The sequence below is a fragment of the Momordica charantia genome (genome assembly GCF_013281855.1).
Source record: "Momordica charantia cultivar OHB3-1 chromosome 2 unlocalized genomic scaffold, Mcharantia_2.0 BLBB01000002.1, whole genome shotgun sequence".
Taxonomy (NCBI): domain Eukaryota; kingdom Viridiplantae; phylum Streptophyta; class Magnoliopsida; order Cucurbitales; family Cucurbitaceae; genus Momordica; species Momordica charantia.
Genome location: NW_028275160.1, coordinates 3,027,799 through 3,055,591, shown reverse-complemented (window position 1 = coordinate 3,055,591; position 27,793 = coordinate 3,027,799). Strand labels below are relative to the sequence as shown.

Sequence of the window (27,793 nt, the reverse complement as noted above, 5' to 3'; positions counted from 1 at the left end):
AAAATTAAAATTAATTGGGGTCTGATTGATATTTTTATTTAAATTTGAAACTAATTGATTAATACACTCATTGTTTAAAAAATGTTTGATACACTTGATTTTAATTAATTACTTTTAATATTTAAAATAATTAATTATACTAATTTTTTATTGTTCAACAAATAACAGGCGAGAAATAAATCTGTCATTCGATCACTAGCAATAGTCATGTGGAGCGGCTACAGCACTTAATAAATTTATCTAAGTAGAAACTAACTAATTAACTGACTTAGTTAGTGATACAAATAATATACTCTAATATAAGTGATATACCTTTCATTCGATCGCTAGCAATCGTCATGAAAGTGGAGAAAGACTCCAGCCAATATTCAATATTATCTTCAGCTTCAGTAGCCCTAACATACAATCTAAAATTGTTCTCTTTGTTAAGTGCAGAAAACCAAAGAGCACATCTCATTAGGGAAAAATCTCTTGTTTCGTTGTCTCGTTGCTGAATTAACAACTGCCTATTTTCGGCACGACAGTAATATTAATTTGAACTTCGTCTTCCGAACTAGATTTTGTCATATGGAGACAAATAGGGCTTCCATGCCCAAAATTCTCTTTGTACAGTGTGTCGTCTACGTCAAACCAAACAAAGTCTTCATTTGAATCCATATCAATACAAGATACGTTTGCATCATATGAATCCATATCTGACCAAAATCAGAGTGACCTAAAAATTAGGTTTTGCTCATCATATAAAAGGGGCGAGAGACACCCGTTAATTTTAAAGGGTCCAAAATCATGCCAGAGTACGTCCAAATTAGATAAGTTTAAAATCCTTAAGAAAAAAAAAAAAATAAAGGGTTTCTCCCGCCCTTTTTATATGATAGCAAAACCTAATTTTTTAGGTCAATTTCTGAATTCTATGATCGTTGATCAGATATGGATTCATATGATGAAGACTTATCTTGGATTGATATGGATTCAGATGAAGACTTTATTTGATTTGATATACAGTATGAAGGGAATTTGGAAATGAAAGCCCTATTATCTCTATATGACATAGAATCTAGTTCGGAAGACGAAATTCAAGTTAATATTACTGTCGAAAATAGACTGATTGTTATTTCAACAACGAGGCAATGAAACAAGAGATTTTTCCCTAATGAGATGTGCTCTTTGGTTTTCTGCACTTAGAGAACAATTTTAGGGGGCTGCTAAAACTGATGACAATATTGAAGATTGGCCGAAGCCTTTCTCCACTGCCATGACGATTGCTAGCAATTGAATGAAAGGTATACCACTTACAATGTCTTCCGAGGAGGAGAATAAGTGTTGTAGCCGCTCCAAGTCATTGCGTCCTCCCTCTTTGACAGATTTATGCATATCTGCTCTTGTCAAAAATGCCAAGTTAGTTTCTTCACTAGACCTTGTCCCTGATGCAATCAGGCAAACAAGATTAGTCTGGTACTATGTGATTCTCGAAAAATGAACCATCATTTTCTGGATCTTATTCTCTGTGGATCCCCAACAGAAGTTTGTATATGGGACTTCTTTTCAAGAAATAGTAGGAAAATGCCAATTCTTGTTTTATCAAACTACCACACCTGATAGGTTTGTATGCTCCAATTTGACGGACTCTGTCTAGGGCTTGCCGTTCCACTGCTGGATTCCACCAAGGGTCCATGATAAAGACCTGAAATTGAAGATCAATGAAGTATATAACAGTGTGTCGAACCACCAAAAACAAACCATTAATTTGAAGAACGAAAATATATTTATACACTTGCTAAATAACTGCACTACACATGCATAAACAGTTGCAATAACTGCATATAATGCAACATAAAAAGAATTTCTTACATGCGATGCGACGGTAAGATTATGAGCAACTCCTCCAGCGTTCAAGTTGATCAATAAAATCCTGCAATATGGATCGTGAACAAACCTCTCCATGGCATCACCTCCTTGAGCCAAGTTTATGCTTCCTGTTAATTGAACACAGGAAATGCCGGACTGCAAAGAGTTTGTTGCACAACATACAGTCACTTGTTTTATGAGAAATCAGAACTCTAAATGTGAACTTATACATACCTTTGTTAAGGAATAGTTAATGAGATCTGAAAACGAAGTGAATTGGCTGAGAACTATTCCTTTTGCAGATCCATCTCGTTCAAACATCAATATAATTTCTTCTCTCTGAAGTAGGAAGGGAAAGAGAAAAAAATTAAATAACGAGGTCATGATTATCAAATCTGCTTCAGTAATAGATTGAGTTCCAATTGTGAATTGATTTGGCCACATGTTGTCTTCATTCACATCCAAAGATTAAACAAATACAAGGGAGCCTGAATTAAACGTACCAAAGCTTCTATTTTTGTGCTTGTAAGAAAATTCTCCAGCGGTATTCTGTTAAGTATACTTGAAGATTTAAACCCCTCAACTCTTGTTTTGATGGTTTCGTCCCCAGCAGTCAGAGTTGTGCTAAATTCAACCGCGAGCATCTTTGAGCAAACAGGAAATTATCAGTGTAATAATCAATCATGCACGCCTTACAAAATGTATGCTCACACGAGGTAACCTGATAGAGTAAAGGAAAGGATAAAAAAGATTGCACCGGGTAATATTTTTAGCTATTATCCATGAGGGTAAGACAATACATTTTCTAACAATTGGTTGGGTTACTAACAAAAAACCTCTTATTACTTGAGCAAATAGAATGCTATCCCAGGCTTCTGCTATTTCTATACGTGTTTCTTCCTCTTTTTTCTGCTTTTCTCTTATGTCCGCCTCTTTTTTCTGATTTTCGCTTGTCTGTTCCTGTGTATTATCTGAAATAGTAAATTCTGTGTTTTTCCATATCCCAGTTCTAAAAATAGTTTTCATTAGTCCGAGAATATCAAAAGAATGCTGAAAACATTGTTTGTTTCAAGCTGAGGCAGTAAATTACTGGGTCACGTCAATTTCAACTAAAGATGTAATGAAGTGAAAAAGGCAGTAAATTACTTTTAAAGAAGATGTGCATTCATTAAATGAACTAAAGCAACAGTCCTGGGATAATATTGGTTATTTCAAGTACAATTGAGGTATTTATTCTAACTAATTTACTTTAGAAATTAAATGACATTAGTCATTACAAGTACAAGTTCAGTTTAGTAAATAGTGATAAAATACAAGATGTTCATTAGCAGCGTTCTCACAAAATTTCACTGCTATGACAGACAAGACTGTCAACGTCGGTCATACTCATGAGTAACCAGAAATAGATGTGCACTATAGCAGTTCAATGAGAATCAGATGACATTAGCTAATATCAATATTAAAAAAGATGGACAATTGGAAACGCAATAGTCAATGCAGGAGAATTCCCCAGAGGATTCTTGTCAAAAGGAAAAAAAGAAACTCACCACAAGATTTTCTGCTGCTATATGACAAATTCCACATAGTTGTTCATTACTATTATCAGTAGAGCTTCCACAATTTATGGCAGAAGTTTTAGAGTACACCACAAGATATGGATGATTGACTGCCTATAACATTTTGAGGAAAATGGAGTAAAAAAAAAAAATTCATTAGATCAGCTTTTGATACCTTTAGACGTGTAGTATAAAAAGCTAAAATCACTAAAATAAAATTAATAAATTAAAACAAATTCCTCATCCATTATAATAAATATGGGAACTCGAAGGCAAAAAATATCAAATGATAAGTTGAACACCTGACAAATATACCTTAAAATGTTAAGACAAGACTTCGACCGGATCATCTAAAGCAGTGGTAAATTCATATTACAGAGTATGGGAAGCCACAGACCTTTCTCAAGCGAACCAAGATGTCATCTATGTGTGCAAAATCATTTGTTTCCCTTTCTGCTGCCACAAAACTACAAAGAAAAACAACCATCAAAGACATCTTCAATGTTTGCGTTTTCACAATGGTTGAGCATTGGAAGAAAATATAATCTTTTGAAAAATAAGATTGGAAAGAACCTCTATATTACACGAACAATCAAGTCACAGACATATCAAAAACATTCTTTGACATTTCCATTAAGTTGGAAAATGGCATCTCAAAAGTACCAATAGCTACTATTTCATGTCAAATCCTTGGTCACAGGTTAAATAAAGTCCATTCCCTTGATTCTTTTACTTCGGTAGACTAGGGCTCTAAGAAGCACGGATACGGATACGGGACACGGACATGGACACGATAGTGATACGTCAATTTCTAAAAAATTAGGACACGGATACGTTGGGATACATTTATTTTTTTTGAAATAATTTTAAATTCTTTATCTTGTTTGGAACAAGAATGATTTGAAACGAATTAAATTAGATTTCTTTGTTTTGATGTTCACCGGAAATGAAAAAAAAATAGAAATTTTACTGATTTAGGCTTTTATTCTAAATTTATTAATTAGAAATTAAAATATGACGAGGTTAAATAGGTAATTTACTTCGAAAGTCTATCAAATACTATTTTGATATGGAAATTTTTTTAAGTAAAAATAGGATTTGAAATCATTCATTCAAAACACTACCAAACAGTGGAATTCATTTGAAATCCGTCGTGATTCTGAATTCCTTCAAAATCCAAGGTACCAAACAGAGCATAAATAAACATAAATGAGCATTACCCATTTGATTATTAAATTTATAAAACAAGAAAACAAAAAAGAACAAACAAAGACTAAGTCCTTGTACAAAAAGAAGAAAGGGACAGAAACAAAACGTAGGATTAGGAACTAAAAAAATATTATCATATCGACCTTCAGAGATGGTAGGCAATAAATAAAGTTTAGAATTAAAAAAGCAGTTTAAAAAATTAAGATTTGTTTCAATCCGAATTTTCGGGTTGGGTAGAATAGAGAACCGATGGAACCGGGTCAACCCAACCCAACCCTTATATTTTCGGATTGGATCGTCGGGTTGAAACGAGAGAAGGAAGGCACTCAAATAAAAGAGGATTCAGTCGAAATCTGCAAAAATCTCAGGATCAAAATGAGGAAGAGTACGCAGAATGAGGGAAGAAGAAAGGAGGGGGAGACTAGAGAAGGGATCAGATGGGATGATATGAACCAAGGAGCTCTCTTTGTCATGCCTCATGGACCAATTACAAGATCAAGAGCTCGAAAACTTCAACAAGCCCTACTACTTCGTGTCCAAGCGTTCGTGAACTCGACACGAGAATTAAAAGGAAGATGTGCAAGAAGTTGGAACTATGCACTTCAATTTGGTGCAAGTTATGCATTTTTAAGTGTTTTTAAGGCAAATCAAAGTCTACTTGGTCAAGATCAAAGTCAACTCCATCAAGACAAGTCCAAGTCAACTTATTCAATTCAAAAACCAAGTCAAACACTCACATCCCTCATTATGGACGAGATTGCACTTATTTTGGTTGACTTTCCATGTTCTTAACCTTTCATTTGCTTGTCTTTTTATTTCTTGTAAGTTATGTCTTTTCATTTACAAGTCTTTTCATTTCTTGTAAGTTACAAGTCTTTTCATTTGCTTAAGACTTTTCATATGGCTTGCTAGGATGGCTATATATAACCTTGAGATGTCTTGTTGTAAACACAATTTGAAGTGGAATGAAAAGTGAGTTTTCTCATTAGCTTGGTTGAGAGATTTATCTCCCATTTCTTGTGCAATTTCTTGTGTCTTTAGAATTTGCATGTTAGGATCATTCAAGCGGTGTTGATCATACCTCTTGTGGAGTGATTCGAATCACGAGTTTAGAAACAAGTTTTCTCTACTCTTGATATTGATCATCAAGGTAATCCGTTCTAAAACTTTTCCTTGGGTTGATTCATACTTGTTTTCGGGGTTTTTGGGATTGAGTTCTATGGGTCTTGTTCGTTAGCAAGGTTCTTAGATCCAACTCTCAAGGGTTTCTTAACATTTTGGTATCAGAGCTCTAGACTCTAGATCGGATATATGTTTCCGTTTTCGTATTGCTCTTCTTGATCTTTGTTTTGAAATTTTTGTTCTTATTGTTCATCTCGTCCATAATGAGGGATGTGAGTGTTTGACTTGGTTTTTGAATTGAATGAGTTGACTTGGACTTGTCTTGATGGAGTTGACTTTGACCTTGACCAAGTAGACTTTGACTTGCCTTAAAAACACTTAAAAATGCATAACTTGCACCAAATTGAAGTGCATAGTTCCAACTTCTTGCACGTCTTCCTTTTAATTCTCGTGTCGAGTTCACGAACGCTTGGACACGAAGTAGTAGGGCTTGTTGAAGTTTTCGAGCTCTTGATCTTGTAATTGGTCCATGAGGCATGACAAAGAGAGCTCCTTGGTTCATATCATGGGAGGGAAAGACCAAGGAGAACAATAGGAAGATGAAAGGAATGGGATGGAGGGAGGAAGACCGAGAGGGAGATGAAAGAAAAAGAAATGGGATGGAGGGAGGGAGACCGAGAGGGAGATGAAAGAAAAAGAAATGGGATGGAGGGAGGGAGACAGAGAGGGAGATGAGGGGGGGGGGGGGGGGGGGGGGGGGGGGAGGGGGGGGGGGGGGGGGGGGGAGGGGGGGGGGGGGGAGGAGGGGGGGGGGGGGGGGAGAGGGGGTTAAAAAAATAAAAATAAAGTATTATCGGGTTGGGTCGGGTCAATTTGAAAATTTTAAGGCTTAACCCGAGACCCGACCCAACCCGGTCGGGTTGAGAATTTTTCAACCCAACCTTTGGTCGGGTTCATCGGGTTGTCGGGTTTTTTGAACACCCCTAGGTGCAGTAGCGTCGGCTTCGTGGAGTGGGTTTGTGTGTTTTGTTTTGTTCGTGGGTAAGTATTAGGTTACTAATCATTTTTTTTAATTACTAATGGGTATTGGGCCTTTTTATTTTGGGCTCAGAAAACCCACAAATATGCCAGGTCATGTCCACGCCGTGTCCAGCCCGTGTCCAATTTAAAAATAAAAAATAAAATAATCAGACATGCCAAAATGCGTGTTTGACACGTGTCTGTATATATCGTGTCCGACACAGGTACTGCATCCAAAAATGTGTGTCCGTGTTTCTTACTTGGTCAGCTTTCAACACCAAGGCAAGTCGAGAATAACCAAATTCTTACAACAATAGGCGAGCGAAATGGCTGTACGGCAGCCAACCTGCAAAAACATATAATTGTCACGATCAACCAGGAAAACCAACATCCTCCTTGAACTCTACTTATAATCATTAGTTACTAGCCTAAATGGATCAAGAATTGCCACTAAAGCGAAGGCAACCATGATGTAGTAATGGATATAACTTCTGCAAATTCATTTATGCAGCACATAGCAGAAATTATTTAATCTAATAGTTTTTCTAGGCTTCAGTACTACAGATCATCTGTTTGATCGTACAAAAAAACAAGGGAAGAATGTAGAAAAGGAGATTAATACGTACCATCATGATATTGTTTAGACATCCTATTGTCTCTATTGAGGTAAAATGTTCAAAACCAACCCCATTGAACTAAAACTAATTCATTACAAATATGATATAAATTTTAATGACTTAAGAGTAATGATTTTGTTTCTGATAACTAAGATTATAAACGTTATTTGGGAATATGTTTTCTATGTTTGGGTTATCATTTTTTAAAATATGGTTTTAACAACTTAGTTAAATAATGATTTTAAAAATAACATTTTTATTTTTTAAATATGATTATAAATTTAAAAATGCTTTTAAAAAAATTTTATTAAAAGAAACGTTGCTTAAGAAATATGATTTTAAAAAGAAAATTGATACCAGTCCTTAATATTTTGTTTTTATTTTTCATTTCTTTTAAACAATTTTGTTTACTTGTAACTTAAATAAATTCGAAACTTTAAGAAACTGTTTTACAAACAAACTTATAATATTATATTTTTGAAAAAAAAAAACATATAACATTTACTCATTAAATCAAATAAATCTGTGTGTTCAGGCCTCTTCATCTTCTGAGGAGGTTCAATGTTGGTGGAACGGTTTCTGGAAAATGCACATCCCTAATAAAATAAAAGTGTTTCTATGGCGTCTATGTAACCTATCTAAAAGGGATGTGGAGGTTACAAATTGCTGCTATTTTCGTGGGAGGAATGGTGAAGACAGTATCCATCTGTTTTGGAGATGCAAATTTGCTAAAACTTTGTGGATTAATTCGAAATTTGGAAAGCTATCTCCTATTCAGCATTATCACTATCCATTTCTTATTCTTCGAGAGTGGCATGAAAGTCTAAGCTGGGCGGATTTTGAGGAATTATGTGTTCTTATTTGGGGGCTGTGGAATCAAAGGAATGCACGAGCTTTCAATGACAGTACAAGACAGGAATGAAGCTTGTTGAATGGGCAAATAAATATGTTATGGAGTTTAGGGAAGCTAACTCTAATCCTTTTCCTGGGAGAGTTACAAATACAGCAGAGGTTTTATGGCTACCACCGGACAAAAGAATATATAAAATTAACACTGATGCCTCTTTTTTAGCTTCAGATCAGCATGCAGGATTGGGAATCATCATCCGTAATGACAGAGGGCAAGTTATGGCTTCAGCTACGAAGTACTTGGAGAATATTCAATCGGTGGATATGGCGGAAGCGATTGTTGCAGTGGAGGGTCTTCAACTGGCTTCGAAAATTGGTGTCAACCCAGTGATTTTGGAGACGGATTCATCTCGTATTTTCAATCTTTTCTCTCAGCCTTCGGAGGACCTGTCGGAAACGGGAGAAATCGTTTTGAAGGCGAAGAATTTCTGGACTCAATCCTTACATGCAAGCTTCAATTTCGTGAAGAGGGAGGGTAATAAAGCGGCACACATGTTAGCTCGACGGGCTCTCCTTCTTCGCGAGTTTTCGATCTGGATGGAGGATTGGCCACTGGAGTTGAAGAGTTGTTTAGAGATGGAATGTTTGGAGGAGCTTGTGTAATGTTTTGCTTTCCTTTTCTTTCCAAAAAAAAAAAAAATATCAAAGAATGTGAGTGTCAGTTTTTATAATTAAGACACGGTGAAGGAAATTGTGTAAAAATATATATAATGAAAATAAGGTTAAAAAGTACTCTTAACAACAAATCTACCCGCAGCATAAGACTTAAAAAGAAATAAAAAGGTACTCAAAAAAAAAAAAACAACAACAAACAAAAAACCTACTCCTTCCCTCGAGTTAAAATCTTTTCTCGAATTTCAAAATTTAAAATCTTTGTTTTGATCTTTCTTGATTAATAAGTTAGAGTTTCTCATGCTCAAAAAACAAAACAAAAAAAAAAAAAGAGGGAGTTGAAAGGTATTTGATTGAGGCTATGTTTATCTGATCGAATACTGCTTGCTTCTTGGAATGTGCACTTATTATTATTAAAGTAAATATTGAATATGGAATATTGTGTTTCCGTTTATGTTTATGCACCGAGAGTTGTTAGGTTGCTAATATATATGGTTTGATTTTGACCTACATCCTTCTTGTGGTTCTGTTTTTAGTGGAGCATATGTGTTAATTAGTCTTCTGCTTTTGCTTTTAAATAAAATTATGTTGACTATGGCGATGGCAAGGACACTTAAAAGATGAAGTTGAAGAAGAAAATGAGCAGCAGATGCAAATAATTGATGCAACAGAGACCAATCTTGTGAATCTAAGAAGGACAATTTATCTGACAATTATGTCCAGTGCAACAAAATTGAGGAAGCCGGGCATAAGCTTGTAAAAATTAGACTTGAGCTCGGTCAAGAGGTAAGTTCTATAAGGTTTGCCTATTGCTAATATTTTGTGTCTAAAATGTCATACCCTTTTTGAAATTGAACTTAGTTTCTTGTCTTATCAATGTTGCCGATAGCACACTATCATATCCTAGAACTGGCTCAGTAGTGTCGTGTAATCTTGATGTTTGGCTGGCATCATTTTCTGCTATGTTGGGTCAATATCTTTTATTTATTTGCAAATAGTGTGAAATTACAAAGAAAGCCCCTCAAGATCTTTACACACTTTTCTTTTTCTTTCTGTTTTCTCGAGTAGCAAATTTAGTTGCCATATTTTGTCTACACTTTACAAAATAAATAAAATAAAATAAAAGTATTAGTTTTCTTAGTTTGACAGTTTCTGTTGAGCGATTTTCTAACGGGATCAATTCAATTTTCTAGGGAGTTTGGGGGAAATTTTTTATCTGAGGATTTAGTTTTATGTTGAGCGATTTTCTAGCGATTGATGGTTTGATTCGAGGATTTTGTATGAAACTCTGAATTCAATCTCGCTCCAATTATGTTTAATCTCGCTCGAATTTTGTTCAATCTTTCTCGAGTTCGTCCAAATCCCGCCCGAGTTCGTCCATAAATCACGCCCGAGTTCATTCAATGTCGCCTAGGTTAATTCTCTTCCTCCCTCTCTCCTATATCCTTCCCTTGATTAGAGGGGAAAAAAATCTGAACCGTAAAAGATTAATAACAAATTTGGAATAAAAACTACAAACAATTCAAGTTCTCTAGTCTTTTTTCGGTTTTTTTTCTGAGTACAATCCATAACCAAACACCAGCTAAATTTCCTGCTTCCATATCGTATGATATGCTTCCGTCACTATAATTGACAAGTTGAAGGCTTGTTCGTTTTCTTTTTATATCCGTTTGTATTCGGATATCAACTAGCGCGCACCTCTATGACAACCGCTTGACATTGTTCGGTTGTGTTTCTCATCGTTATCAGTTAAATTTTTGGTCGAATGAGACCTCACGTGGGGCTCCCAAGAAAGAAAATAACAATCAAGCAACAAAAACAAATTCATGCAACCATATACTTTATTCTACAAACAATGATACATAAATTAGAAATAACATATCACAATCTGACTGATTTGGTTCAGAATAAGGTAGGAAGAAAAAGGAGAAGAGCTTGATCACAAAACTAGGAGAACCAAATGGAGGTTTTCGTTTTCAAGTAGCATTGCTTTTATTCGGGATATGGCAATGCAACTTTTATTGGATAGGATAGGAAAGGGCAAAATGGGCAGCTACTAATGGATCTAAGATTTCATTTGTTATGATGAATCTAATTAATTCCTAACAGTATCTAGATTCTAGTATAGTAAAAATTAAATATCTCAACCAGCCATCTTTCACCAAAAAAAACTGGACTGGTCCGGTCTGGTCCCGAAATTTACGAAATCTTGATTTTTTTTAAAAAAATTAAATCTGAACAAATCTTATCTAATTATTATTGGATCATCCAAATGATTTTTTCATCCTAATTTAGTTTTGATTACTAAATTAAAATATTGATTTTTTTTACATATTAGATTCAAATAAAAAAAAATTGTAAGGGTTGAGTCAAGGGATTGGTGGATAATTTCACGAACACGATATTTTTTTGGTAACTTTACAAAGATAGTGAAAAAGAGTGAAAAAGGGTCATAAAGAATCACAAATTATGTTTTTAGAAGAGAGGTTATTATATATTTTTTTATTAATATGTAAGCTACAGCTTCCCTTTCTCATAGAAGCTCTCCCAGTCTCAAGACTCTCAACGCATACCTTTCTTGTCTTTTACCTCTTATTACTTCTCTGTTACTGAAATTATCCATCAAAATCTCGATGCCTGAACATTTTTTATTTCTCTCCTTAGCTCTCAATTTCGATGGTGCGAGATATTTGAATGCATATTTATCTGAGTTTATTGATGCATTAATCGAATCCTGATTGTTTCTTATTTTGTTACCACGGTAAAAAAATAAAATGAAAAAAATTGTCACCTAGATCCTTTGCCAGCAATGGAAATTTTAAAATTAATTGGGGCCGGACTGATATTTATTTAAATTTGAAATTAATTGATTGGTACACATATTTTCAAAAAAGTTAGACACACTTACAGTTGATTTTAATTAATTACTTTTAAAATTAAAAAATTTAATTATACAATTTTTTTTTGTTGTTAAACCAATCATTGGCGAGAAATAAAAATAATAATAAAATCAAATAAATAACAAGATAAATAATTACTTAAAAAAAAGGATAAAATCTGTTTTTCAAACTTCAAATAAGAGAATTTGAAATCTTTTCTCGAATTTTATATAAGGAAATTCTCAAAAAAAAATTCAAATAAGGGAATTTGTCGATTTAAAATCGTTGTTCTGATCTTTTTTGCTTAATAAGTTAGGGTTAATTTTTTGTTTTAACCTCACGCGGCCCCTCACCCTCCTTTATTCTCTCTGTCTCTCCCTCACCCGCACGCCGCTGCCCACAAATCACGCCGTCAAACTTGTTTAGATCTTTTTCCCCTTCTAATGAGAGAAGGATAGGGGAGAGAGGAAGAGGGAGGGAAAAAACTGTTTGGTTCAGACAAATTGGATTTTTCATTTTAGCTCGTTTTCCACCCTTAGTACCTCATAATTCTGAGTGATTTCAGATCTTTATGGATTTCAAATAAATTCCATAGTTTCTTATCACATGATATATAATAATTTAAACTAACATGAGTTTAGCTTGGTGACCTCACTTCCTCGCACCATAAAGTAGGATGAAATGTTACAATTACACATTTCAACTTTCAATTGTAAAAATTAAACCCTCAAATTTTCATAAGATCGAAAAATTACACCTCAATTTTACAAAATTAAACTCTTAAATTTTCATGAATAAAAAAATTAAATTTATTTTTACTCTTTCTCCACTCCTTCTACTTCCTCTCCCCGCTTGTTCTCCCTCTCTCGACTTTCGGGATTTTGGGTCGAATAGGCATTTTAAAAAAGCTTGTTTTTAATAACCCTTTTTAAAACCTATGTTTTCTAGGCCTTTGCTGAGATCACCTGATAACAAATTACTTCGCTATCTCCTCATCTAATTTTTTAGATTTCTCTCTTATTCCGTCCCCCACCTACTAGAATTTTCTTCTTCCCTCTCACTTCCTTGATTTTTTCAGTTATAATTTCCCGAGAAAAACTACCAAGGGAAGTTTAGATTTTTCAAAATATTTAGCAAATCCTTATCATTGTATGTTCCGACGTTCTTTTCCCGCCAGAGCGCAGTCGTCTGGACCGCCGAAGAAGAAGACGGTGAGCGGAGGAGACATTGCTGGCGCATACGTGGGGACATTTTTTATTATCCTTTCTAATGTAAATGTAAAGTGATTTTCATTCCAAATTAGACAAATAATTTAAAATCCTTAAAAAAGGATAAAAACCTTAAAATCCCTCCAAGAAAAATAAAAGGTTTTTAAATACTTCTTTGAATTTGAAATGACAGAATCTAAAATGAGTATTATTAGTTTAATTTGCATATTCTTTTAAAAAGGTTAGATACACTCACACTTGATTTTAATTAATTACTTTTAAAATTAAAAATAATTAATTATACAAATTTTTTGTTGTTCAACCATCATAGGCGAGAAATAAAAATAAAAATAATATCAAATAAATAACAAGATAAATAATTACTTAAAAAAAAGGTAAAATCTGTTTTTCAAACTTTCAAATGAGAGAATTTAAAATCTTTTCTCGAATTTCATATAAGGAAATTCTCAAAAAAAAAAAAAAATCAAATAAGGGAATTTGTCGATTTAAAATCGTTGTTTTGATCTTTCTTGCTCAATAAGTTAAGGGTTAATTTTTTGTTTTAACCTCACACGGCCCCCCACCCTCCTTATTCTCTCCGTCTCTCCCTCACCCGCACGACGTCGGCAACCCCTTTCTTTCTCACGACTCAAGCCGCTGCGCTTTCTTTCTCACGACTCACGCCGCTGCTCGCCCTAACTCAGCAATAACCTGTCGCCCGCATACCGTTCCGACCATCGCCCACCCTTCATCTTAACTTTAAAAACTGCTATTCGGAATCCTAGTAGGTATATTTGATTTTTTTCTTTTTAAATTAACGTTGTTTCTTTTTGTTTTATTTGTGAATCCTTTTTTTTTAAACTGTCGATAAACCGACCGAACTGGTCGGTGCATATTGGCAGAGGAAAACGGTCGGTTTTCAGATTTTGAATTCGGCGTAGTGGGAGTTGCGAGGTTCTTGATATGTTCATGCATCAAGAGGAGTTGGTTGCTAATAATATATATGGTTTAATTTTCACCTACATCCTTCTTGTGGTTCTGTTTTTAGTTGAGTATATGTGTTAATTAGTCTTCTGCTTTTGCTTTTAAATAAAATTATGTTGAGTCTGGTACTCACTCACCCCCACAGGTTTTGCAGGCTAACTATGGCGATGTCAAGGACACTCAAAGAGGAAAGACCTAGCAATGCTGATAAGCGTCTGGCAGGAGTTTACCTTCCACCTGCCAAGGTGGCCCGAATCATGGAGGACCTTCAAGATAAAAGCAGCATTCAGTACCAACGTTTGACCTGGGATGCCCTGCGAAAGAGCATTAACGGTCTTCTGAACAAGGTCAATGCTACCAATATCAAGAATATAATTCCAGAGTTATTTGCAGAGAACCTCATCAGGGGCAGGGGTCTATTCTGCCGCTCCATTATGAGGTCACAAATGGCATCTCCTGGGTTCACAAACGTTTTTGCTGCACTGGCCGCTGTTGTGAATTCTAAGTTTCCGGTGGTGGGAAAACTTCTATTGGGAAGAATGCTCTTGCAGCTCAAAAGAGCATGTAAACGGAATGACAAGGTAATATTACTGTATTTCCTTCTTTCCATTATGTTTCTGCTAAGATCTTATATTTTAAAATTTACATCTGATCCTCTATCTTTGACAGCCTCAACTAATTGCTGCCCTGAAATTCATAGCCCATTTAGTGAACCAACAAGTTGCTCATGAAATAATTGGGTTAGAAGTACTCACACTGTTGCTCGAGAATCCTACGGATGACACTGTAGAGGTGGCCGTCGGTTTTGTTAGTGAATGTGGAGCAATACTGCAAGATTTTTATCCCAGAGCGTTTCATGGTGCGTATCGATTTCTTATCTCTAGATTTAGGCAGTATTCAATCATGTTAATTCATCGAAGGATCCTTTAACTTCTTGATGGTTTTGGTTTGATCCAGAAAGACATAGCTTCTGGATAGAAGATTGAGAAATAAATATCTATTTGAATGCTTATGTTTGTAAAATATATGCACTGTAGGCAAGGAAGCAATACATGTATGTCAAAAACTGAGGGAACTAGAATAGTCTTAGACTCTTAAAAGGGTTTCTCCATCTATGCCTAGATTATTAGAAATGACTTTATTCTGAATTCTTTGATATATGTTGCGTGCAATCACAATGTTTACTGATTGTTTATATTGGATCTATCTTATGAAATTATTTGAACATTTTGTTTTTTGTTCATTCAATTTTCTTTACTTCTTATTCAATTATTGTAGGAATATTTGAGTGTTTTCGAGGGATTCTTCATGAAGGAGAAGTAGACAAAAGGGTTCAGTTTCTAATTGAAGGCCTATTTGCAATACGGAAAGAAAAGTTCAAGGTATAGTCGCTTTTGTCTTAGCATACATGTCTAGCTTCCTTGTGTTGGAGGAGAAATTTATTTATTTATTTATTTGTTCTGGATTTGATTCAGGGCTATCCAGCTGTTCGTCCAGAACTAGACCTTGTAGAGTCAGAAGATCAGTTGACTCATGAAATCTCTCTACAAGAAGAGATAGATCCTGAGATTGCTCTTGGTATCTCTTTTTATAAAACTGTGTACATGTTTTATTCAATAATCAAAGTGGGCGTTTTCATGATGTTTGTTTTATCTATGTATTTATTATTTTCTTGTCTCGCTGCCAGATATATTCAAAGCTGATCCAAATTTCCTCGAGAACGAGAAGCGTTATGAAGGGTTGGAGAAAAGAATACTTGCTGAGAGATACGAGGGGAAGGATAAATCGGATGGTGGATCAGATGATGACGACGAGGATGGCATAGAAGAAGCTGAAGAAGAAAATGAGCAGCAGATGCAAATAATTGATGCAACAGAGACCAATCTTGTGAATCTCAGAAGGACAATTTATCTGACAATTATGTCCAGTGGAAATTTTGAGGAAGCTGGGCATAAGCTTCTAAAAATTAGACTTGAGCCCGGTCAAGAGGTAAGTTCTATAAGTTTTGCCTATTGCTAATATTTTGTGTCTAAAGTGTCATACCCTTTTTGAAATTGAACTTAGTTTCTTGTCTTATCAATGTTGCCGATAGCACACTATCATATCCTAGAACTGGCTCAGTAGTGTCGTGTAATCTTGATGTTTGTGTGGCATCATCTTCTGTTATGTTGCATTTTTGCAATATTTTAGTACAAGAGTGGGTCAATTCATCTGTCTTGGTTGTGGTCTTTTGCAGATGGAGTTATGCGTTATGCTGCTGTTGGAATGTTGCAGTCAACAAAAAATTTACCGAGAATTTTATGCTGAAGTTGGGGAAAGGTTTTGCAAGATCAATAAGGTGTATCAGGAAAATTTTGAGAAATGCTTTGTCCAGCAATATTCTATGGTTCATAGGTTTGAAACTAATAAGATACTAAATGTAGCTATGTTTTTTGCCGACATACTTTGCAGGGATGCTCTCCCATGGCATGTCTTGTCTTATATTCGCTTGACTGAAGAAGACACCACATCTTCATCTCGGATTTTTATCAAGTTCCTTTTCGAGGTATTTCTAGTCAACCCCCTAAATGTAACATGCCTTTTTTCTTATAACACATTTATGAGATTGACTTTCAAGTTCTCCAGTTTGAGAAATATCTTCCTATATTGTATGTATATAGTTGAGGAAATGTTAATTTTGTATTTAATTTGGTGAAATTGTGGTGCAGGGACTGGCAGATCGTCTGGGCGTTCAAGTGTTGAATGATCGACTCAAAACGATGCAGGATTCGCTTGAATCAATTTTTCCTAGGGATTGTCCAACCAACACAACATTTTCAATCAACTTCTTCACGGAGATCGGGCTTTGGCTGTGTGACGGAAAATTTACGAGAACATTTGAAGAATATGCCTGAAAAAAAGAGGAGGAAATTAGGAAGATGTTAGTACCAGATTTTTTTTTTCGGGCGAATTGGACAATTGAAGCCAAGTTGAAACCTGGATTTATGATCTGAATGCCTTTCAGATCCAAGGCTGAATTCTATAGCAAATTCTGATTTGGTTCTTATAACCCGTTTACACAAGTGGCAGTTCCCTTCTATTTTAATTAATGAAGTACTTTTTCCCATTAAGAAAAAAAAAAAAGAAGTAAATTGGTGGATAAAATGAGTGAATTAGATTGTTTATAAGATTAGCTAATGGTGCTGCGAGAGCTATCCGTTTCTTGTTCAATTTTATTAAAAACTTAACCATTTGTGTATTTTTTATTGTTTATTATTTTTGAAGAATTGTTGGTCTCAAAAACAAACATTTAAAACTCCTAAAAATTATATATATATATATATATATTTTACAAATGTTCTCTCTATGGAATCAATATTTGACAAATGTCTATCTTTATGAATATTTAACCTTACATATTTATACCATTAAATAAAATAATTTTTTATCGATAAAATACTCTAAGAGGTCGTGAGTTTGAATGTCCATAAAAAAACAAAGTAGATGCAACATATATCCAAAATATACCTCAATTTAACATATAATTTAACATATACTTCGTAGATGTAACATATATCCAAAATATACCCCAGTTTAACATATATTGTATATGCTACAAATACAAAAAAATGTACTATATAAGTAGGAGAGTGACCAAGTGTTAGGGGAATCTTCCTTTATAAAACCATGTCGTTGTCGACGAAACATGCATCGGAAAGTCTCAAGTTCTTTCTGGACACATCATTCATCTGGAAGACTCATAGCTCGACAAATAATACTGAGCCGACCTATTTAATGAAAGCATTTACAAGCGTTTACCTTTAATTGAATTTTAGATAACACGTTGTGATTCTCGACACTATGCCGTTGTTGACGAAACATGCATCGAAAAGTCTCCAGTTCTTTCAATTACATGGAGACTCATCATTCATTTGGAAGACTCATAGCTCGGCAAATAATACCACACCTTATAAAAGGCAATCAACCTTACATCTTGATACAAGGTACACATCGGTGCTAACAACAATTGGTGTCGTCCGTGCGAAGCTATATTAACTTTTGTTTGTGTACTTTCAATTTTGATTTTTTTTTTAATTTTGGTTCATTTTAATCCCTATATTTTCCAAAACGTTGATTATGGTCCCTTTATTTTGAGGGATCATTTTATTTTTTGTTTGCAAAATTTATACACAAATTCTATACACATAGGAAACTCAATTACATTTCAAAAAATTTATTGAATGTAGTATCATACTGACATTTTTATCACCAAAAGATATATATAAAATAAAAGAACCAAAGTGGTCACTTTTTAAAAATATGACCAAAACAAGAGTGGGTAAAAAATGTTATGAGTTCAAATCATGTCATCTTTACCTATTACTTATCGTGTATGAATAGTAACGAGGGATCCAGTGAGATTCATAAAAATTGAACATACATATACTGAATCAATCTTTTTTTCCCTTATATTATATTTGATAATAATATGTATTCAAGATACATTAGGGTTGCATTTAGTTTGATAATAAAACGTTCTTAGTTCAGTTTAGTAGAACATGGATCTCAAAAACTGATGTCGTAAATTCAAGTCCTACCGATCGTAATTTTATTCTTATTATTATTAAATCGAAAATTATACTTGAGGTCAATAATTAATAAAGGTCCAACTGATCCCACGTTTGTGTTGGGAATGTCAATCTCTTCTCACAGTGAGATGAAATAAATAGGTATATGTGTATTTTATAGTTCCAGAGGGGAAAATTAATATTTATTTCGAAACTATATAGGGATATTAAAATTTCGAAGGGAATGGAATTAGGTGCGTGTCAAATTATTTTAATAATGGGCCATTACCGTCACCATGATCTGTATATTTAATCCAAATTTGTTTGAAATTTGGTATATAGTTGGAGTTGATTTGTATCTAATTCAATTACCTAATTTGGAATTTTTCATTAGAATTTATTTTTATTATTATTATGAGTTCAACTATTTGTAAGGTTGTATATATATATATATAAAAAAAAACTATTTGTAAGGTAGAGATTTGAACTTAAGGTCGATGATATATGACTTAACAAATTGAGTTATATATTCAAGAAAAAAATTTCAACCGAAACATAGTTTAACTGGTTAAGGTATTTATCTCCGATCAAAAAGTTGTGAATTCGAATCTACACTCCTAAATGTTATACTAAAAAAAGTCTTTTGAATTTATAACTTCTTGGTTGAAGATATATGCCAATTATTGTCGAGCTATGTTTGTTTTGACAATATTCCATAATAATGATTGAACTAATCAAAATTCGAGTTATATAAATTAATTAATTGACTTTGAAACGACATTTTTCTTTTTTGAAAAATGAATGAGATATGATGAAAATTTGAGGTGTGTTGGATCTTTTTATCTTCAAGCCTAAACATTTTTTTTTTTGCAATATTCTCATTTTAAATGTATATATTTTGTTTATTGCATAAAAGATTTTATTATAATAATAATATTTAAAAACTTGGGATTGGGGTCTTATATTCTTCGAGCTTTTTTTTTTTCTCTCTTTGAAGAAAATTAGAAAATATTATTTTCTCCAACTTCAACCTAAACCAACCTATTTTAAACAAGACCTTTTATTTTATAGAGAATTGTGTCGCCCCTACCCTTACATCTAAATAACTAATATTATAATTCTAAATTCAATCAATTGAATTTATATTTAATATACCCTAGCTTTAAAAATGTCAAAAAGGAAAAAAATATATTTTAATTAAATTATTCTTGTTTGACCAAGAAATAAAAAAAATAAGAAAATCAAGGTCAGTGTAACAAATTGATCTGACATATTTATTGTGTTTTATTTTTCTAACTTTTTCTTAATTATACAACACATATAAGTCTCCTAAAAAATAAATTAATTAAGTTGAATGATTCAAAATATTGCTATCCTTATCAAATTTGAAAGGAACAGGAAATAATTTTAAATTAATTAAATTAGTTTATGAAATTATGTAGAGTGTCACAATAACAAACATCAAAGTTTAATTTTTCTTTGAAATTCCATTAACATACAAAAACTTGAGATTACACACTATTTTTGTAAAACTTTATAGTTATTAGTTAATTATTGAATTTTTTGAAATAATTATTGATTTAATTTAAATTACATAGTTTCCGTCTTAAACTTTTATACAAATATTTTTTGTACTTTAAAATTTTAAAATCATAATTTTAGTACTCAACTTTTTGTTAAATTCCAAGTTTAGTGAAAATCCAACTAGATGTTATATATATACGACTAAATTTGAAATTTCATGAAAGTTCGATAAGTACAATTCAATAATCAAAATAAATTTTTAAATATTTGAGGACCAAAATGAAAAAAATAGAGTAAATTATATTTAAGGTTAAATTGGATGGGTGGTATAAAATTTGAGTATCATAATAGTTTTAAATACTATTTTGGTTCCTTTACTTTTGAAATATTCATTTTGATCAATGCACTTTAAAATTGTGTTAATTTTAGTAAATTTTTTTAGATAAAATTTTAGTGAACCTGTACTTATAAAAAGCGACAAATTTGGTCCCAATTTGTAAAATTTAACACAAATTTATACACAATAAAAATCACTTAATACAAATTTATAACTACATTTCAAGAAATTTAGTGGTGGAGTATCATTTTAAAATTATAATTAAAATAAATGAGACGAAAATAAAATAAACTAACAAAATGGTAAACTTCTTAGAACTAATGAATCAAAATAGACGATTTGAAAGTACATAAACTAAAATGACAAAAAATACATAGATTAAAATAAATCAATGTTGAAAATATAGTATTTAAACCAATATTGCATTTATCTTAATCATTTAATTGGATATGTATATATATAGTTTGTTGATGAAGGCCAAACTTTGAATATATTTTGACCATATGAAAGGGATGGAAGGAACATAACATTTTCCCATTTGTGGAGAGCTCCAATTATATCAAAAACTAATCATCTCTCTCTCTCAAACAACTTAGAAATTGGTGTTTTCCAACTAATGCCAAATTCCTCTCATCCTTCTCCTCCAAATGCCTCTTTATAAGTTGGAGATTAGATGAAAGTTTTTATATAAGGTTAAATTATTCTATGATTAGGATAATTTTTCAATTTGGCTTATGTGGATTTAAAGTATCAAAAGTACTATAGTTTAAGCTTAATTTCGATTTTAATTTAGTTCCTATGATTTTAGCTCATTTCACAAAGTAGTCTTACTATTAAAAATTTTCAATTTTTATTCACGTTTTTGGTTTTCAACTATGTTAGAACTTAGGGCTAGCTAGGAGAAAACAAATGGATTTTCAAGTAGGTTAGAGAGTATTTATGAGGTAATAAGGACCAACTTATTATTGAAGGTATATGGTTTCACTAATTAAATTGGCTTATGTATAGGCATAGTTAACTATAATCTCACTGATTCTCTTTACTTTTTACCTACATTTTTTTTAATGTTTAAAACTTTTTTATTCACTATCCAAGATCTACCTGATGATGATTAGGTTTCTATTTTTGAAAATTAATTTAGTTAACTTGGTTATGTTTTTTTTTTTTTTTATTGAGAATATCATTGAAAACTCAGTTGAAATTTAAATGCAAAACGTATTTTAAAAAGGTTTGAAAATTTTAGTTAAGATTTTAAAAGTGGATCACATAATTGTTTATAAAAAAATTAACTTTTGAAAACAGAAAATAAAAAACAAAACAACTATCAACTTAACTCTATGTTATTTAATAATTAAACAAAATACAAAAGATATATATGAATCCCAAATGCTATTTTTTAATATATGATAGTAATATCAATTTACAATCTTAAGCCAATGCAATTTTGTTATATAAAAAAATATTTACACAAATAAGGTTTGAAAAATCTTTGAAGGAACCAACCATACAAATGCTGGTTAAAAACATTTTTCCTAAAACATCAAATTTTTTAAATGGAAGGGAACTTAAATTAATTTCAATCTCCAATAAATAAATCTAAATGAAAACACGATTTTTTTTTTAATTTTCACCACATTTTCCTCTCTACTTCTCTTCTACCGTTCTTTTTATATATGAGGGCTTGAAGAAAATTATTTTTACAAATAATTGACTATCAAAAATTCTTGAGATAAATTATTCCTTACCAGTTTTAACCGTCAGTAAATCATAATATTCGCTTTTATTTTTAAATTAAAAGTCATCATCATATGATTAAATCTCAACTCCAATTTTCTTGAGAGAAATTATTCTTTACCAAGATTCTGATTTATTATTATTTTTTTAAAAAAAGACAAGGCATTGATTCATTGCAATTTCCTCAAGCAAACCCACGTGGATTTAACTTTAAAAAACATTCAAATTATCACCCGAAAAAAAAATAAATAAGCAAAAGAAGTTTAAAACAAAAATTAAAAATAAATAATCACAAAAACCACGTCGTCAAGCGTGTAAAACAAACTCTAAACGACAACGTCATGACTCGCCGGGTTGATTCTCGTCCCACGCGCCTCCCCGCGCGTGAGCCTCACAGTCCTCCATCATTTCACCTCGTTGCCCTGTTGTCTCCCCACTGGCCAATCAGAACACGCGCCATAATTCGCCGTCACCCTCAAAATGGATGGCGTTTTGTGAGCACGTGACCTGCACGTGAACTAACCAAGCTGTTTGCCCAGCCGTGCCGGCAGAATGAAGAAATACAAATGCCGTGGAGTGGGGACGTTCCCCTGTAGGCGCTCACACCGTATTTTCCGAATTTCGTTTTCCCATAGCCAATCAGGAATCGCCTCACCCTTTTTCGAGAAGTTTAATAATTTAAAATATTTGAATTTTCAACCCTTCACTGATTCCATGGAGTTCATTAATTTTCCGTTATTTGAATTTTCAAACACTTTATCTTATTAAACAATTATTCATAATGATTCTAAAGAAAGACCCAATAATTTATAATAATTTTACTTTCTAAAAATTTAGTTTGTTCTTTATCTGTTTATTTTTAGTATAATTTTTTTAAACTACTTTTCAGAAAATTTTTAAAATCACTTTTTTAAATAGATCTTCATCAATAACATAACTCTCAAATCATTAGATATTTGTATTTATCTCTTATTTAAAATTTCACCATTCATTTGAGATATAATATTTTAAAAATTTACGATTTTAAAATCAAAAGATAAAATCTCAATGATTTTTTAATTTTAAAAAAATAAAATATTGTTATTCTACTTGAATTTTAATAGTTGAAAAGAATGGTGAGACAGTAGCATCTTTCCTAGTAGATGGTGGTTTAAATCTCTTGATAAAATTCTAAAAATAAAATATAACAAAAAACAATTTAAGAAAATCAGTTGAGAACTCAAAAAAAAAAAAAAATCAGTTGAAGAGTAGGCGAGAGACGGATAAAAACGGTGTGAGCAGTCGCAGGATAGCCGAACTCCACAAAGATTTTGGATACGATTAGTTCGAGGTGAGAACTGAGTTAGACTTAACATTCTCTCTCTACCAATTTTTATTTTATTTATTTATTAGTATTATTATTATTTTTGTTGAGTTGTGGGGGAAAGTTTATATACAATTCTTGCTACTCGTCGTCTTCATCATCGTTCGAAGGCGCGACTCGGTCCTGCAAATCCACCGGCCATCGGATGCTCTTCGCCTCCGTCTCCGCCGCCGCCGCTGTGCCATATCTATATTGTATTCCTCCTCTGTTTCTCCGATCGCCATGAACAAGAAGCGGCGGACTGAGGCCGATACAACTCTCGCCGGTCTTCACCATCTTCTCTGTGACGTTTTCTTCCGTCGCCGCCGTTTCTACTACCATATCTTTCCGATTCTCTCTGCTCTAGCTGGTTGTGTTTTCCTCTGCTTTGTTGCTCTGTCTCTTCTTGTTTCCTCCCCTGTAATCCATCATGATCATCTCCACTTAACTCTCTTCAATGGTGGAAGCTCGGTATGGACCGCTCATCTCTGCTCTCGCCGTTTCGTAATGTTTATCTGTTATTTATTCTGTTTCTGCCCGTTTTTGCTTTTCAGAGAGACCGCGGCATTGAGCACGTATCGAATTCTGTTTTGGAATCATCCTTCGACGTTCCTGTACGGAATTTTAATATTGTTGGATCGGAGATTTCGAGTTCTGGTTTTTGTGTCTTTGAGTTTTCGTAATTGCTTCTGGAAATTTCTTATGCCGTGTTTGTTGAAATATTATGTAGGAAAGTGGAAGGATTTTGGACCGTGATTTATGGGCTACAGGTCAATCGAGTTTCTTCTATGGATGTAGCAATGCCAGCAAGAAGTTCCCGAGTAAAGCATTTAATTCTTCGTTTTAATAACGCTTGAATTTTGTGCCCTCTCTTTGTTCGATTTGAATATAGATTGCGTATTTCTTTCTCAAAATTTTATTTAATTTTAACTTTGTTCCACGAGGCTACTCTTCATTAAATCTGAGCTGTGTTTCTGTGAATTGCAGCGGCGGCTGAGAAAACCGATCCCGATAGATACTTGTTGATTAGTACGAGTGGAGGCCTTAATCAACAAAGAACAGGGGTAAGTCTCGTCTACTACTCGATTCTGGATTTAATTGTAGTGAACGTTTTGGAGATTGAGTAAAGTTGTAAATTTTAAAAATTTGTTCATTGGGGGAGATTGATCGTCTAATTCAAGTATTTCTTTTCAGTTCACAATTATTCCCTGATTTAGTGCCAAAAAAAATTGGCTGGCTTTAGTTGACTGGAATAAGTTTCGAAATATATATATTTTTTCTATTGAAAGCGTGTATGTGCTGGGGCAGTTTATAACTTGTGAAGGGCCAACGAGGCATGTCTTCCCTTCTATTACGCATTAATTATATCTAGATGTTGATTAATGAAATGAAATTCCACATACAAAGATATTTATGAGCTACAGCCTTAAACTGATGGATGGCAGTTGCTTCTCTTCACTATTTATATGTATAGTAACCAGTACGAAATTTGATATATGAATGTTGAAGTATGCGTTTACTGCAAAGTGTAAGATATGAATATGGGTGTTATTTTCTCATTCTTCCCATAATATGTTTAGAACTATGACTGCAGATAACAGATGCTGTTGTTGCAGCTTACATTTTGAATGCCACTCTAGTTGTTCCGAAGCTTGATCAAAATTCATTTTGGAAGGATACCAGGTTAGTAATAAAGACTTTTCGATCACATTCTATTTGAGGCTACCTTTATAATAGTAAATGGTGTCGATGGAAGTAAACTTAGTAGATCTATGGTACTTATTTGAAAAGTGGTGCTTGATGCAGCAATTTTGCAGAAATCTTTGATGTTGACTGGTTTATTACATTTCTCTCGAAAGATGTTCAAATCATCAAACAATTACCAATGAAGGTTGGGAAAGCTATGACTCCGCATAGCATGCGTGTTCCAAGGAAGTGTTCTCCAAAATGCTATGAAACACATGTTCTTCCTGTTCTTAAAAAGAAGCATGTAAGTATACAGTTCAGAACAGCAATTAATTATAGTGTCAATATACTTTGTTTATCACTGATGCAACTCAAGACCCTGATTGATTTGGTATTCAAGCAAATAGCATGTTTGAGGAGTAAATTGTTGGTACCTTCAATAAATATCTCATTGCTTCGTTTCTGCGTTGCATGTCTGTATAAATTAATTAGGTTTTTGCACTATTTAGTTGATTTCCATGTGTTCTTCATGACCACTTGTGATGTGTTGGTATATGTCATATTGTGCATCAACTGTCCTTTTCATTGAAGCATTTTGATAATTTTAAAATTGGGTCAAGTTTTTAACGTTTTCTTTTCTTTTCTACAGGCTGTTCAGCTTGGAAAATTTGATTATAGGCTTTCAAATAGGTTGGCAACGGACTTACAGAAGTTAAGATGCAGAGTTAACTATCATGCTTTAAAGTTTACTGATCAGATCAATGAAATGGGTCAAAAATTGGCTGAGAGGATGAGGATGAAAAGCAAAAATTTTATTGCCCTACATCTGAGGTGATACAATAAACTATTCTTTACCTGCTTCAATATGCTAACAGTTGCTTATTTATTTATGGCTTCTAAAGCATACATCCATGTAATATTACGGCAAGAACATAGTTGAAGTGCAGATTTAAGTAATGTGGTTGAATAGGTTTCTGCTGTGATTTATTTTTTTTTTGTTTACTTCTGCAGTTTGCATTTCTCGTGATCGCATAATTTGATATAGTTGAATACACATTTAAGCTATATATGGCCATTAAGATTTTTGCTTGCCGTAAAAAAGATGCCCGTCCAAAATCTAGATTTAATTCTTTGGAGTATTTTTTTGAATTAAAATTTAGAAGTTGGTTGATGTAAGTTTGATAATGTATCGTCACTCAGGTTTGAGCCTGATATGCTTGCATTTTCTGGATGCTATTATGGTGGTGGAGAGACTGAAAGGAAAGAACTTGGAGAAATTCGAAAGAGATGGAAAAGTTTACATGTAAGGTTCTATTTTGGTCATGGAAGTTATCATCTGGATTGGAATTTGGAATATGAAATCCTATCCTTTGTGTGATTTGCAGGTGAGCAATCCCGATAAAGTACGAAGGCATGGAAGATGCCCTCTCACTCCAGAAGAAGTCGGTCTCATGCTTCGAGGGCTGGGCTTCGGAAGTGATGTGCAACTTTATGTAGCATCTGGCGAAGTATATGGAGGAGAGAAAACTCTAGCTCCATTAAAAGCACTGTTTCCAAATTTCCATACTAAGGAGACTCTAGCCAGCCAGGAAGAGTTGGCACCATTTTCTTCATTTTCTTCTCGAATGGCTGCTCTAGACTTCATTGTTTGTGATGAAAGTAATGTTTTTGTCACAAACAATAATGGGAACATGGCAAAGATTTTAGCGGGACGAAGGTATTTTGTCAGTAACATCTTTAAGTAACCAAATCCAATTTGAAGCATTTGCCAAACACCTTTCTAAGCTTTACACATTAACAATGGAAGTACATTTCTTTATTGCAGGAGGTACTTCGGCCACAAACCAACCATCCGGCCGAACGCCAAGAAGCTGTACCGAGTGTTCATGGACCGAAACAACATGACATGGGGAGAATTTTCATCTAAGGTCCAAACATATCAAGTTGGCTTCATGGGAGAGCCAAATGAGGTGAAGCCTGGAAGAGGTGAGTTTCATGAAAACCCATCAGCCTGCATATGCGAGGAATCTGACTCAAAGGCCAAGAGAATTCCACTTCTTCTTCCCAACCAAACAGATGATGTTATGAGAAACAACAATGGCTACAAAGAGACAGGAAAGATGACAAACGATCAAACTGCAGCAACAGAAGACGACCAAGACTGGTCTGGCATGGAATATTTAGAAATTGGAGTTGGTTTGGGAGAGAAAAGATTGGCCAATATTTCTGACTCTGATCTTGGTGTTCAAGCGAAGCCTGAGCGACCAGAATTGGAAGAGTTATTTTCAGACTAACCAAAAGGGTCAGTTCAATAAGGTTTGACCAATTTTTTTTGGGTAATTTTTGGTTACCCATCCAATTGCATAACATTTTTCAAAGTAGTAGCAATTCTGCATTCTGTACATAGAACGGAGGTGGGAAAGGATAATAGGTCGGCATAGGTTTTGAAATTTGTACAGTAAGGAACATTTAGAATTGGATTTTAGGGCATTAGCTTCTAGTTTTGCTTATTTTTTGAATTCTTCCGGTGGATGGAGGCAGAGATGGTAACTTCAATAGTTCATAAATGGATGATGGTTTGAGCAGATTTTGGTCATTCTGGGTTGTCTGCGGTCATTTTTTGTTTAATTGAATCCTCATATTTATTTAATTTCATTTATTA

The 27,793-nt window shown here is 33.5% G+C and overlaps 4 protein-coding genes across 9 annotated transcripts; 3 read left to right on the top strand and 1 right to left on the bottom strand.

Annotated features, from left to right (window-relative positions):
* Positions 1 to 162: 162 nt before the first annotated feature.
* On the bottom strand, positions 163 to 4,184 carry LOC148212658 (ATP-dependent helicase rhp16-like). Of its 4 annotated transcripts, none has more exons than XM_088121033.1 (8): positions 3,799 to 4,184; positions 3,393 to 3,515; positions 2,692 to 2,805; positions 2,349 to 2,489; positions 2,080 to 2,184; positions 1,849 to 2,001; positions 1,593 to 1,681; positions 163 to 1,373 (listed from the first exon to the last, which is right to left on the bottom strand). In XM_088121033.1, exons 1-8 carry the CDS (start codon positions 3,895 to 3,897, stop codon positions 1,364 to 1,366), a joined length of 834 nt encoding a protein of 277 aa, XP_087977159.1. In that variant the 5' UTR covers positions 3,898 to 4,184; the 3' UTR covers positions 163 to 1,363. The 4 variants fall into 4 exon arrangements, with proteins under 4 accessions (XP_087977159.1, XP_087977162.1, XP_087977161.1 ...); XM_088121036.1 differs by having other exon boundaries at positions 163 to 1,421; positions 3,799 to 4,180; XM_088121035.1 differs by having other exon boundaries at positions 163 to 1,681; positions 3,799 to 4,183.
* A 4,103-nt stretch (positions 4,185 to 8,287) lies between these two features.
* Positions 8,288 to 8,881, top strand: LOC111011237 (uncharacterized). Its single transcript, XM_022284936.1, has one exon. It carries the CDS (start codon positions 8,288 to 8,290, stop codon positions 8,879 to 8,881), a length of 594 nt encoding a protein of 197 aa, XP_022140628.1.
* A 4,661-nt stretch (positions 8,882 to 13,542) lies between these two features.
* Positions 13,543 to 17,191, top strand: LOC111010998 (pre-mRNA-splicing factor cwc22-like). Of its 2 annotated transcripts, XM_088120588.1 has the most exons (9): positions 13,543 to 13,765; positions 14,107 to 14,542; positions 14,631 to 14,820; positions 15,240 to 15,343; positions 15,437 to 15,539; positions 15,649 to 15,950; positions 16,198 to 16,299; positions 16,413 to 16,506; positions 16,670 to 16,809. In XM_088120588.1, the coding sequence occupies exons 2-8, from the start codon at positions 14,123 to 14,125 to the stop codon at positions 16,455 to 16,457; spliced, it is 1,266 nt and encodes a 421-aa protein (XP_087976714.1). In that variant the 5' UTR covers positions 13,543 to 13,765; positions 14,107 to 14,122; the 3' UTR covers positions 16,458 to 16,506; positions 16,670 to 16,809. The 2 variants fall into 2 exon arrangements, with proteins under 2 accessions (XP_087976714.1, XP_087976713.1); XM_088120587.1 differs by having other exon boundaries at positions 13,544 to 13,765; positions 16,198 to 16,506; positions 16,670 to 17,191.
* A 6,180-nt stretch (positions 17,192 to 23,371) lies between these two features.
* RHS17 (root hair specific 17) lies at positions 23,372 to 27,727 on the top strand. 2 transcript variants are annotated; one of them, XM_022284614.2, is made up of 11 exons: positions 23,372 to 23,433; positions 23,577 to 23,916; positions 24,000 to 24,059; positions 24,176 to 24,266; positions 24,433 to 24,509; positions 25,040 to 25,128; positions 25,252 to 25,435; positions 25,781 to 25,962; positions 26,332 to 26,434; positions 26,517 to 26,848; positions 26,957 to 27,727. In XM_022284614.2, the coding sequence occupies exons 2-11, from the start codon at positions 23,689 to 23,691 to the stop codon at positions 27,423 to 27,425; spliced, it is 1,815 nt and encodes a 604-aa protein (XP_022140306.1). In that variant the 5' UTR covers positions 23,372 to 23,433; positions 23,577 to 23,688; the 3' UTR covers positions 27,426 to 27,727. The 2 variants fall into 2 exon arrangements, with proteins under 2 accessions (XP_022140306.1, XP_087977436.1); XM_088121310.1 differs by lacking the exon at positions 23,372 to 23,433 and having other exon boundaries at positions 23,446 to 23,916.
* Positions 27,728 to 27,793: the final 66 nt, after the last annotated feature.

What these genes read in the sequence shown, in the direction of transcription:
- LOC148212658 (XM_088121035.1), bottom strand. Translation starts at nt 3,897, where the DNA reads ATGTCTTTGATGGTTGTTTTTCTTTGTAGTTTTGTGGCAGCAGAAAGG. An exon ending in TCTTGGTTCGCTTGAGAAAG is followed by an intron (nt 3,516 to 3,798) that starts GTCTGTGGCTTC and finishes AAAATGTTATAG; the next exon opens with GCAGTCAATCATCCATATCT. An exon ending in TAGCAGCAGAAAATCTTGTG is followed by an intron (nt 2,806 to 3,392) that starts GTGAGTTTCTTT and finishes GATAATACACAG; the next exon opens with GAACAGACAAGCGAAAATCA.
- LOC111011237 (XM_022284936.1), top strand. Translation starts at nt 8,288, where the DNA reads ATGAAGCTTGTTGAATGGGCAAATAAATATGTTATGGAGTTTAGGGAA.
- LOC111010998 (XM_088120587.1), top strand. Translation starts at nt 14,123, where the DNA reads ATGGCGATGTCAAGGACACTCAAAGAGGAAAGACCTAGCAATGCTGAT. An exon ending in TTATCCCAGAGCGTTTCATG is followed by an intron (nt 14,821 to 15,239) that starts GTGCGTATCGAT and finishes CAATTATTGTAG; the next exon opens with GAATATTTGAGTGTTTTCGA. An exon ending in TACGGAAAGAAAAGTTCAAG is followed by an intron (nt 15,344 to 15,436) that starts GTATAGTCGCTT and finishes GATTTGATTCAG; the next exon opens with GGCTATCCAGCTGTTCGTCC.
- RHS17 (XM_022284614.2), top strand. Translation starts at nt 23,689, where the DNA reads ATGAACAAGAAGCGGCGGACTGAGGCCGATACAACTCTCGCCGGTCTT. An exon ending in TCTTCAATGGTGGAAGCTCG is followed by an intron (nt 23,917 to 23,999) that starts GTATGGACCGCT and finishes TTTGCTTTTCAG; the next exon opens with AGAGACCGCGGCATTGAGCA. An exon ending in AAGATTTTAGCGGGACGAAG is followed by an intron (nt 26,849 to 26,956) that starts GTATTTTGTCAG and finishes TCTTTATTGCAG; the next exon opens with GAGGTACTTCGGCCACAAAC.